The sequence below is a fragment of the Ammospiza caudacuta genome, chromosome 4, assembly GCF_027887145.1.
Source record: "Ammospiza caudacuta isolate bAmmCau1 chromosome 4, bAmmCau1.pri, whole genome shotgun sequence".
Classification (NCBI taxonomy): domain Eukaryota; kingdom Metazoa; phylum Chordata; class Aves; order Passeriformes; family Passerellidae; genus Ammospiza; species Ammospiza caudacuta.
In genome coordinates, this window is record NC_080596.1 from 26,416,740 (window position 1) to 26,428,845 (window position 12,106).

Below are 12,106 nucleotides of genomic sequence, written 5' to 3' on the forward strand. Positions count from 1 at the left end.
AGTCCTTCCCTTGGGGGCACCTCTCAGGCACGGCCAGTCCCCAAAATGCTCACAGGAAAACGCAGATTTTAGCATTTATACAGATCCTATTCTTATATTTGCTTATTTTATAAATTTAGCAGTGACAGTGATGGCAGAGCAAGACTACACTTCTGGAACATTTACTGAACTTCATCTGAACTGATGTTTAATTTTATAATATATCCTCCAGAATAACAAAGGCAGTTTTGAAAATAAGACTGATAAACTAAGAAATGGAAATGAAAACATAAAACAACTTCAACCAGCAGAATGAAATATTGATGGTAAAGAAAGTAGTTTCAGGTTTCTTCTAGACTTTATAATTTATTTTTAATTATGCACATGAAATGTATGAACATACATTAGATAACCTTTTACTTCTTCTGTGCTCATTTATTCATAGGACAACAACCACATACACTTGGCTCTGTAGTGCACGTCTCTTTGTGACCATGTCATCAGCCTAAGAAAAGAAAAGAAAAAAATCCTAGCAACAAGAAAAATAGATGTGATCAAAGTGGCAAGAAACATCTCATAACATCCTGCATTTTTATCTGGAGAGGAACATTCATGGGGAAAAATAACCACAGCACCACAAGGTTTTCTGTAGTATAAGGATTTTTTTCATGTTAATTCCTCTGAGGCCATAATCCCCAAAGACTTCTTAGCTGGCAGAAACACAAATTATGGTTTTTTTACTGAAAAGGGGACAATAACTACATACACTCTGCCCTATAGTGCACATCTACAGGCACAGACCCCACTGTACATATGTTAAAAGAAAAACCAAGATGAAAAGATAAGCTATCATTAGTCACTCTTGTTTCCTTGCCACTGAGCCATTTATAAGGTATTCAATTTACAACTTTTATTCATTGCAGACACTGTAAGAGATGTGTTATTTTCTAAGAGTTTGCATGTTCAAGACAGAAAGCTAAGAGGGAATACACACACAAGTGAATATACGAAAATACAGATCAGCCACCCTATCATTTTAAAGCTGGGAATGATTTAAAAGAATAGTAAAATCCAAAATGCGAAGTACTGAGGAAAAAAAGAAGACTATAAGTCAGTTCAGTATCTTGACTTCCAAAAGATGTCAAAGACCTTCACAATTTGTGTTCAGCTAAGTCAAAAGCATTGGTATGTGCATACTTACTATGAACACTGACTACACTTATGTGCTCTCGCTTTTCTTCTTTCATATTCCGTTACATCCTCATTGTGCTGCTTGATAAGCTATAAAAGGGCAGAATATTATAAACAGCTATACAATTCACAGCTGGATCCAGACAGCAAAGACAGCTCGCAGAATATGAAATACTTGTGACCAGCATGCAAACCAGTATGTAACTGGGACCGTCCAGAACACAACACATCTAAATTAACAACTGAAAAAGGTGTGAGAACAATGCCTCGTAGGACAAACATTTTCTCTTGACCACTGCCAATGAATTCACCACCCCCAAAAAAGGGGGAAACCCATCCCACCCTGAAAACACTGTCACCATGGGGAGTGCAGTTGATCCTGCACGATTCTACTGCACCCTGCTTTCTTTAACACCACAAAGTCTGTGAGTTCTCTGAAACAGAAGTATCTTACATCTGCACTTTGCTCAGGAAAAAGGGGTCTTAATCCATTGAAATCAGCTAAAACCACCTTAACCAGCTAAAAAGTGAGAATGCATTGGTAGTGTGATAAATACAACATTATCTGGGCACATCCCTAGGTCTTCTCTCTTTTTGGAAAGACCATGGGGAAAATGATGCCAAAGCATTAATCCAACAGGCTTGAAGAATTAATTCTCTGTTTGCAACAGAGAGAAGCTTAGGAAGTTGTTCATTTCTTAAAATAAGAGCACAACATAAAGCTGGGAAAACATAAGTAATGAACATAATCATGCTTCAAATTTGAGACCTGCTATGACCATCCATTACCTCAGTAAACTCAATAGTTTGCAGTCACTGCATTCATGTCACTATTATAATTTTAAAGGAATAGTCAAGTTCAACAAAACCAAATGAAAACACTTACGAGAGCCCACAAGGCAGCACTGGTGCCAAACGCCAAGCCAACTCGCAGCCAGTTCGGTTGGGCATTATTCGCTTTTTTCACAACAAATGCAGAACGAGTAAAAGCTAAAAAGGCACAAGATTACAAATGCATTACTATTCCTCAGGGTTAGACTACCAGGTTCTTACTGACATCCGTGCAATCAGGGAAAATAGCAAACGACAACAACAAACCCCAAATGAATGCAATGATGAAGCGGTCTCCATAACACTTACACATAACATAACATAACATAACGAGCCGATCTGCTCGCAGGATCCCCGCAGCACACGCTCCCTGACCCGCCAGAGAGGGGACGGGCGGGCTGCCAACACCTCAAAGCAGCGCTTTTTGCCAGTTCCCCAGCCACAATAACAATTTCCCCCCGCATCTTCTGCTCCATAAGGATGCCTCTCACAGTCCCCTGCCCGAAGCCCCCGGCCCCGGGCCTTTCCCGCCTCCGATCCCCGCTAATCGAGCGCGCTACGGGCACAGCCTGTCCGGGAAGGGCCGGCACCACCACCGCGGCGAGACACGGTGAGCCCTCCCCCGGCCCGGAAGCAACACCAACTTAAAACACATAAAAGATTTAAAGATAGCTAATGGGCTTCGATTAAAAACAGTAGAAGGAGAGAAGCTACCAACGAAGCTTCCTCTACCGCCAGACGCGGACTGGCTGACGGGGACGCCGCCGCCTGACCAGGCAGCAGGGCTCCCGCAGCCCTAGGTCAATGGGCCAGGCCGGGCCGGGTTGAAGCCCACCAGCCTGCCCCGAAGGGGATCTCCTCCCGCCACCGCCGCTCACCAAGGCTGGGCGGTGCCGCCACCAGCCCCCAGCGCCTCACCGCCCTCAGGCCCGCCGCCATCTTGTCGACCGGACGCGGCTCCGCCCGCGGGGGTGGGACCACCCCGCCCCGCCCGTGCCCCGGCGCCCGGGCGGGCGAGCTCCGCCGCGCGAGAGTCGGCGGGCCCTGCGCAGCCCGATGGCTCTCCGCTCTTTCCCGCCCGCCGCCGGCACCGGGCAGTGGCGCCGCCGCTCCGGAACCACGCCGGGCCGGCCGCGGCTCGGCGGCGGAGCCCACAAAACCGGCGGGGCGGGGCCGGCGCGGGGCCGCGGCGCATGCGCGGGGCCGCCGTGACCCGGCTGGGGAAGCGCCGCGCTGCCATTTTGGCGGCGGCTCGGCGGCCGCTCGGGACCACGTGAGCGCGCCCGGGGCTGGCGCGGGGAGCCCGGCGCGCGCGGCGGCCGGAGGGGCCGGGAAGGAGCGGGAAGGGCCGGGAAGGGCCGGGCCCGCGGCCGGCGGCAGCGGCGGAATTCCAGCGGCGAGGCTCGCGGCGGCGGCGGCCGAGCGGCGGAGACGGGACGTAGCCCGCCCGCCCGCCCACTCAGTCTCCTCCTCGGAACCCCTCGGCGGCGCCGGAGCCGGCGGCGGGGAGGATGCCGTCCGTGAGCCTGCCGCCCAAGGAGAACGCGCTCTTCAAGCGCATTCTGGTGAGTGGCGGAGCGGGAGGCCCGCGCTCGGCGGCGGGGAGCGGGTCGAGGAGGCCCCGGCTCGTACCCCGAGCCGGCGGGGAGCGGAGTCCCGGCGGCACCGCCCTGGCCGCGGCTCCCTCCGCTGGGGCAAGCCGGGGCCAGCGCCGCCCGCGCCCCGTCCCGCCCGGCCGGGGCAGCGCCGGGGCTGCCGCGTCCGCCCGCTCGCCCCGCGGGTCCCAGCGCCGGCCGCGGTGAGGCACCCCGGGCTCCGGGAAATGCCCCGCCGCCGCTTCATTCATCGCTCGCCTTGCAGAGCCGCTGTCCTGCCGAGCACCCACCCTGGGTTCGCTTCATTTTTTATTTTTACCTTCTTTTATAACTCACTGTTTTGCTGTAGGTAATAACCATGTTTGTTGGTCGGTAAGAAGATGGCTTTCGAAGGAGGAAGTGGAGAAGGATGAAGGTTTTGAAGTCTTCTTGAAGTTTAATTTGCAGCCAGCTCCTATGGAAATTTGTCAGTCGATTTTGCTGGGTGGCGGCTGGCATATGGATGAGAGAGCATTCAGTGTAATTTAGGCGAGAAGCCTGGTTTTCAGAATGAGGTTAAGATGGTCTACAGTCCTAATACCAGCAAAGGGGGCCCAATTCAGCTACATCTTAAGGAACTTGTTTCAGCTTTCATGCGGTGTTGCTGGGACATTTATCTTTCTAAGGACTTGGGTTGAATTGGAAGTGTCTTAAGTTTGTTAGTGAGCAGCTTCAGTGGACTTACTTACCAGATTTTGTATCCAAAAATCTTTTTGGATTAAGCTGCTTTCTCTCAGAAGAAGTCGGTTTTGTCTAAAAATCTCATGTTGTCTTTCAGAAAGACTTAGGCTACTATTTTGAGTCATTCCGAAGATCAGAAGTAGGATGAGTACTGTTGTCCTCTTGGAGCAACAGCACTCTTAAGGTTCTGTAAACTTCTGCCACTTAAGTGGGAGGGATGTATACAGTCTTCTGTCACTTCTGTTTCCAAAATATTTTGTGGAAACTGAGCACGTAGAACTAGAAAGCCCTATGCACAGGCATGTGGCCGTGAGACATGCAGTTTCAGTTAGGGTTAAAAAGTAAATATGAACTATAAATCTCTGAAAAGATTCAGTCATGCTTTCGAGTTGGTATGACCTTGTACTGAGTGTGTAGTTTTTCATGTGTTATGGGCTGGGGCAGATGTTGCCTTGCTGCTCAGTGATCCATCCTCCTTTGCATTGAGAAGGGTTTGTGTGATTACAGGGTACACTGAATCAAGGAGCTTCTCCCTGTTTCAGTCTGAGCGGGTTTGGTTGGTTTTTTGTTTTTATTTTTCCCTTTGCTTGGATGTGTCTGAGTACTTGTGTGGAGGGCAGGAACAAATAAGGAAAAAGAGTGTCTTTAGAGAAAGTGCTGGCTCAGCAGCCTTGCATTCAAAGCTTGATTCAGACTAGAAAAGGTGTGCCCCAGTGCAAGCAGATTTCTGTATGCTTTTTTTCAAGCTGAAGGTCTTCAATAAAAATCGTGGAGTCTGAGGTGTCTGGATAGGCTGGAGCTGTTGTATCATTGTGAGCTTTTCCTGTCTCACAGGGATGAGCCTGGGAGACAGATGTGCAGTCTGGTATTTAAGACTGCCTTCTGATGTGGTATCTTTATAACACGTGGTGAATAGAAAAGGCTCAAAGCTGGTTTTCATCACACTGAAAGTTTTGCTAATGAACTGCTTGTATGTCCTGCTACAGATAGTGACCCTGCTTTGTGAAGTTTTAGTTATGTGTTTGACTTGAATCAGTGAGACATCTTTTAGGGAGTCCTGAGTGCAGGCCATAAGAAAAATTACTTCCCTTGTGTGCCTTCCCTCTTCCCTTCACACCTCTGTCATGCTGCAGCCTCTGCTCATTGTACACATGTTTTCTGGAGACTGTAGCCCCTGTATCTCTGGCACACCGTGTGGTGCTCTCTAGGAAGGAGGAGCTGCCTGGGCAGCCCTGAGCCAGGAGGGAGCTGGTCCTGGTAAACCCCTGGTGCCTCCTGGCCGGCCAGGCCGTGTGTCCTGTGCAGCGTGCCTCCGTGAGGTTTGTCAGCAGGTGCTTTGGGAACTGGCCCAAGGGTTACTGAAAGGATGCAATACCTTACAGACGCGGAATTGCTGGTACGCAGACTGTTAACACAGGTATAAACCCATTCCCATTCTGAATTCCGTGGAGATAATAAACACAGGACCTGAGTGGATAAGTGCCTTGTATTTTTGTGAGTGAGCATAAAGTTGGGGTGTTTTTCAATGTGCTTTGTGTGTTTTTTCAATTCCTGAGGCCTCATTTTTAATTTTTTTTTTAAGATATATATACCTGTAGCACAAATGTTACCAACCTGCCCAGCTTTGCATTGCAAAGGGCAATAATTAGCTTTTAGAGTTGGGTTGTTTTGTTGGTTCAGTAGTAAGCATCTTGCATGGTCAGTACCTTTCTCATGTGTAGGGGTTTGCTCAAAGACAGCATTTCCACTTACCTGACAAATTCTGAGTTCAGAAGTGTGTACACCTGTAACTAGACTAATCTCTTCTAGTCACTTTACAGGCATGTGGAGTTTCTAATAGAAACATTTTTCCATTTGAAAGACATTTTACAATTCAGAGTTCCTGTAGTACAGCAGCAAAGAGATCTGCATAATTAGCTTGAATAAAAAAAAACACCCACAGGATTAGCAATCACTGTTCTCCTTAAACCTGCACTTCCATTTAAAATAAAAGCGTCTAGCTCATATATTTTTTATAGTTTTGACTATTTGCTGTTATGTCTACAAGTAGATGCTCTACTGCCTAGAGATTCTGAGGAATTTAGAGCAAAAGTGGATATCAACATTTGAACATCTAAAATAATTGAGTCTTTGTGATTCTTTTGAACACACATAATTTCTAGGCAGTCCAGAAATTACTGGAGAATAATTCAGGTGGAGGCAGGGGAAAGGGTAGAATAGTGAACAGAGCACAGGAATGGTTAAGGTGGCATTTTGATACACATAAGGCTGGATACACTATGAAGTAATGGAAAAAGAGGTGTATTCCATTTCCTTCTACCCCCACCCCCCTAGTATCAACTGTAGAACTAGTAGTTGTAGGATGTAAGATTGACTGATTTTTAATTAAATGTAGCTGATGAACATTCCTTAACCCTTCCTGGAATTTTGCCAAATTATTTATTCGCTATATCTGGTCAGGTACAGTTCATCAATGATGTTCAGTTTTATTTCACAAATCCCAAAGACAATACTCAAGTTTTCTTTGGATGTAGAAGTTAAATATATTTATTGAAAAAGTGTTGAAGAGAAATTAAATATAGAGCTGTTAGGGGTGCCATATATTTTGTGGAAGAGTTTTTTCAGTCTCTTGAAACATCAGGGTGAAGCTCTTAGAGTTCTGGCAGGCTGAGGTGGTGCAAGTACTTTTCACCATGCATAGTGAGCTTAGCCTTTGATGAGCAAAGAGGAGAAAAGTCCAAGTGTTTCAGAAGTGAAACGTTGTTGTGTTTTATGTTGGAAACAAGCAGTTGGGCTGTGTGAGTGTGTGGAGTCCTTGTTTAAACAGTTCCACTGCTCACAACTCTGCTTTGTGCTCCAGAAGTCATGTTCTAAGGAAGGGGATGCCGTACTGCTCTGAGCTGGTGTGTATTGCATTGTGTGCAGATCAGTTTCCCTGTTCAGGACTGGGGATTAGCCATGGCCATTTTGACACATGGAAGCTGTTCATCTTCCATCTCTGTCCTTTCCTTAGGTGCTGTGCAGGCTTGATAGGGCATGGCCAGACCCGTGTGCTGCTGTGGGGCACTGCAGTAAGCAGAGTGTCTGCTGAGGGACAGGGACATTTCCCCTTCCTGTGGTCATTTTCACCTGCACATTGCAGCGCTTGTGGGCACTGTCTGTGAGCTGGTGGGCTTCCTTTCCATGCTGGCTCTGAGAAGTGCTCTACCAAGTGATGGAGGAACTTGCTGGTGATAAAAAGCCTGTTGAACAACCTCTCTGCCGTGCCTCTGCTGTAAATATGCCAAGGCCCTCCTGCTGGGCCATCTTCCTGTTTCTTCATTCCAGAATCTACTCCCTGTCCCTGCACTTTGAAACTAGACAGACCAGTGCTTCTCCTTTACTAACACTCTCATCAGCATGAAGCCTTTAAAAATTTGTTCTGTCATAGAAATTCAGGTGCTGATTTTAAGACTGCTGAGGTGACAAGACTTGGAAATCTCTTCTTAAGTCATCTTAATTCAAGATTAAAGACTTGATTTCCAGAATTTCACTTTTATCAGTAACCAAGTAAATTAGTTTGTTTGCAGTCATTGTTGCATTTGCATGGCTGTACAGTAATCAAGTATGCACACCACTGGAATTTTATCATATATTGTCTTTCTGTTGAAATATGGAATTACTAACATGGCTCTTCCAATTGCTTGTCTGTTGAGATGTCAATTACTTCATTTTTCTTTGCCAAGAGGAATACTCTACTTGGTCAGTAGTAGTAGCAAGAGAAATTGTGTCATGGCAGGAACATTGGAATGGAAATACAGGATAGGCTTGCTGCTTTAAGCAGAATCACTGATCTTATTTTTCAGAACTGTTTCTCAAAGCTGCTTAAGAAATTAATTACTGTTTGAGACTTCAGGATGCCACTGAGGATTCACTTGAGAAATACATGTTACTAAAGCCTGTTCATGAAATTAGGCCATTTTTTGTCACTGGAGCTGTCAGAAATTGTAGAAACATGATTCACTGCTGTAAATTTCCAAGGAGCAGCATAATTTTATCCGTTTTGCTGGTGAAAATAAAAGACTCATTAACATAAACATTGTCAGCTGTAAGATTACAGCCAGTCTTACATTGTTAAGGCTATAGATACTCTTAATTGAACCCAAAGTGGTTTCAATTAGGGCAAGGGAGTTAATTATTTATATGCTACTACCCATTATTTTGGTTAGGATTTGATGAAGCTGTGTTTATTTCTGTTTTTGAAAGGTTTTTGTAATGAGATTTTGTTGATTGGACTTTATGTGGATGTTTCAGGTTTAAATCTCTTGTCTGCAACAGCACCGTGTCAATGCAACGGGAGTGGGTGTAAGGAACTATGCATTTTCTGATTTTGCTGATAGGGGATTTAGGGAAAATTAACAATTATTCACTGCCACCCTTAAAAGTGAGGTCAGTGGGGCTTGCTGCAGGGATTTCTGTTTGCTTTTGTGATACCACAGAATCAAGTTACCAAACCTTGTAATGTTAAAGAACAACTTTCTTATCTTAATAGGCCCATTTAACTATTTCTCAATGCTCAGTGCCACCAGACCTCATCTTGCATATCTCAGTGCGAAGGGTGAGGAGTACTCTAGGTGTAATACATAGGTGGAAAATGCCACAGCCTCACCATGTGTCTTGGATTATTTTGTGAGATACATGAATACTTCAGCTCAGGTCTCAGTCCAGAACAGCCAAGGCTCCTTTAGACATTTTTATGCCACATCTTGGAATTTGGATTGATACAATTTGTTGTTTCAGATGATCATTAAAAACCAACCATATCCTGTGCATCCTGGATCTCTTGTGAGGTACAGTGGGTTTCTTGATGAGTTCAGGGAGGAAACCTGAATGTGGAGGCTGTGAACAGAAGTCACTGTATTTTAGTTGACAGGGCCGAATTCATGGTAATTCTCCCCAAGAAGAGGTTAATGTAAGCAAGTCCAGGCCAACAGAACTGATTTTGAATAGTGGTTTTTTTTTTCAGCAAGTCTGTCTTCAGTGAGTGAGGATTTCTAGTCTTCCAGAAGAGCTGTAGTTAACTATTTATCAGCTCCTGTTTCCAGCTGTATTTTCTGAAATAAAGGAATAAGACCAATTCAGAAGTGTAGATATAGCATAGATTTGTTTTTTCTGCCTTAGTATTAAATGAAAAGGTGTACATATTTCTTAGATTCTTCCTAACTAATTTGAATTTCAACTTTTTCTATTCCTCTGGTTGTATGCTACCACGCACCACTAGTTAGGAAGATGTCAGTGACTTACAAAAGGTAAAGCATGCTGTGCAGAGGAGGATTTATTAATCCATTGAACCAGGCAATTGTTGAAGCTGTTTGTTACACTGAACAATTCAATTAATTAACACTTCAGAGCAGTGAAAGAGGATAGTTTGTTTCAATTTGACAGCAGAAAACGATGCCAGTTTGCTCCAGAGCTTTTCAGCATTAACACAGCCGCAAGATTTGTGTGGTTTCTTCAGTCCTTGGGTTTATATATCTTGTGTTTGTCATGAAATTGAATCGGTGTGGAATATCTTTTGCCTGGAGCTGCTGAGCTGTTTGATATGGTTAGTGCTCAAAGAGCCCACTAATTCATGGTGAGTAGTAGCTCCTAATGCTTCCAGCTTTCAGCATCTTCTTTACTGCATTTAGCTTGAGTTAGTGCACTTTAGTGACTTGACCTGGTCTCGTCTGCCTGTAGAGAGGAACTGTGCTGGAACACAGCACCTGAGTTCACTGTCTGGGAAGTGCTGCCTCTGAGCCGTGCTGGAAGAAGTAGATAGAATCAGAGTGGCAGATGGGCACTTAGAGTGCAGGATATGCACACCTTGGGTGATTCAAAGGCCAGGGATTCCAGTGCTTCCTGCTGCCAGAGATCTCACAGCATCCTAGTTGCCAGGGGATGCCCCAAGTGTACATCCATGACTGCCACTGGGAGAAACTGGGGTCCCCTAAGAGCACACTGCTCTAGTTGAAAGGGTTTGTTGTGGAACCATAGAATCATTTGGGGACCAATAATTTGGTTGGAAGAGACCTTTGAAGGTAATGTAGTCCATCTCCTCCTCCACCGTGGATGGGCTCAAGCCTCAGAACCCTAGGGAAGAGGACAGCAGTGACAAATTTGTGAGTTGTGTTGTTTGAGCAGCCCCTTCTTCGCTGTGCTTCTTCCTGGGGCCAGTGAGATGCTCACCTGTGCCCATGTGTAGATGCCTTGCCAGTGAGATGCTCACCTGTGCCCATGTGTAGATGCCTTGCCAGTGAGATGCTCACCTGTGCCCATGTGTAGATGCCTTGCCAGTGAGATGCTCACCTGTGCCCATGTGTAGATCAGCTGTCCTGGTGACTCTTGTATGTGATGGGGAATTGTCTGCAGTATGTTTCCTCTGATGGTGACACTGGCTGTGTCACTTGCTGAAGGAGAGGGGCTGAGTACAGTGAACTCCAGAGAAGTTCAGTTTGCAGCTTTGATGTCTTCTGGGGCTCAATCTCGAGAAAATCATATTCTTCAGCTGGTCTGTCACAGCACCGACTAAATGAGGATGCTTACTTCTACAGCATTATTTCTGGGTGAGAAGAGATTTCCTGTGGGGGTTTTGGTGGGGCTTTTTGTTTGGTTGGTTTGAGTTGATTGTTTTTAAGTATTGGGGCACGAGGTAGTTTACATTCATTTTACTTCAGTTACATTGCAGATGTGGCGTGTTAGGTTGGAGTAAAAAGTGTGACCTGGTAAAACAGAGTCTTAGAAGAGAAAACAGTTAAAAGTTCTTTATGCTGTTTTTTTTTCTAAAATTCTGTCTCTTTAATGGAAATTACACACTATTTTTGGTTTCTGTTCAATTTCAAAGGGCATAACAATTGGTAATGTGATCCCATTCCACCCACCTGGTTCTGCTATATTGATTTAATTCTCACTCTGCTCTTTCTTGTGCTGATTCAAATAAGAATAAAAAGAAAGTAGTCAATAATGCCCCAGTGCTCCCACTTGTGAGCTTGGGGAATAGATGATACCTTCTTGTCTTTGATAATTACTCTAGAGGGAAAACCTCTAGTCTTGCATGCTTGCAGGTGAGATGACAAAGGTGGTTGCTCCTTTATGTTGGTCTTCTGTGACTGCCTTCATCTTGCTCATGAAACACTTCTGGGTGTGCTTCTCACCTGTTTAATCAGCTGCAAAATCCAGGCAGCATAGACTCCTTTGTTTTTTTCTTTCACTGCTGCAAATTAGTTTTAAAACACTCTTGAATCAGCTGGGTTGTACCTGTGTGTTGATCCTCAAGTGTACCTGCTTGAAAGGGAGTTTTCTGCTTTGTGTTGTGATTGAGGTGATTCTTTGTGTAGGTTGAGTGGTACTTGGTGGTAGATTCACTGTGAAGCTTCTGATCAGGCTCATGGTAACACCTGATGTTCAGCTGATCTTAACTCTTGGTGTTACTGAATGTACAACATACTTCAGTCTGCAGTGTAGTTTGTATAAAATTTCTTATAAATAGCACGTTTAAGTCTGGATGGCTGTTAAATAATTTACCTTAGTTTTCAAATGTTTGGAGGATGTGAAGACTGCTTTGTGATAAAAGGATTTGCAGTCCTTGGTGTGAATATGTGCAAAATATTTCATGTATAAATGGCAGAGTCCAGTCTGCTGTGTGCTGTGTCCCCTGAGGGAGATATCTGTTTGTCAGAATGCTTCACTTGACTAATATCCTTTAGTTTTAGTTGGAAGCACATGTATTTGACCATTAAAATGTCTAGTTTGAGAGGGAAGAATTACTTGGC

At 45.2% G+C, this 12,106-nt stretch overlaps 2 protein-coding genes across 4 annotated transcripts in view; one reads left to right on the plus strand and one right to left on the minus strand.

The window, feature by feature from the left end:
• Positions 1-318: 318 nt before the first annotated feature.
• NDUFC1 (NADH:ubiquinone oxidoreductase subunit C1) lies at positions 319-3,163 on the minus strand. 2 transcript variants are annotated; one of them, XM_058804186.1, is made up of 4 exons: positions 2,880-3,156; positions 2,057-2,160; positions 1,181-1,260; positions 319-484 (listed from the first exon to the last, which is right to left on the minus strand). In XM_058804186.1, coding segments are annotated over exons 1-4 (246 nt in total). In that variant the 5' UTR covers positions 2,941-3,156; the 3' UTR covers positions 319-483. The 2 variants fall into 2 exon arrangements, with proteins under 2 accessions (XP_058660169.1, XP_058660170.1); XM_058804187.1 differs by lacking the exon at positions 319-484 and having other exon boundaries at positions 1,180-1,260; positions 2,880-3,163.
• A 158-nt stretch (positions 3,164-3,321) lies between these two features.
• The window catches only part of NAA15 (N-alpha-acetyltransferase 15, NatA auxiliary subunit), a 35,317-nt gene continuing 26,532 nt past the window's right edge, over positions 3,322-12,106 (plus strand). For both annotated transcript variants that reach the window (XR_009274648.1, XM_058803212.1), the window contains exon 1: positions 3,322-3,566. Coding sequence is in view for 1 of the 2 variants with exons in the window: in XM_058803212.1 (XP_058659195.1) it covers positions 3,513-3,566 (54 nt within the window). In the remaining variant the exon portion in view is untranslated. The remainder of the gene's footprint in view (positions 3,567-12,106) is intronic.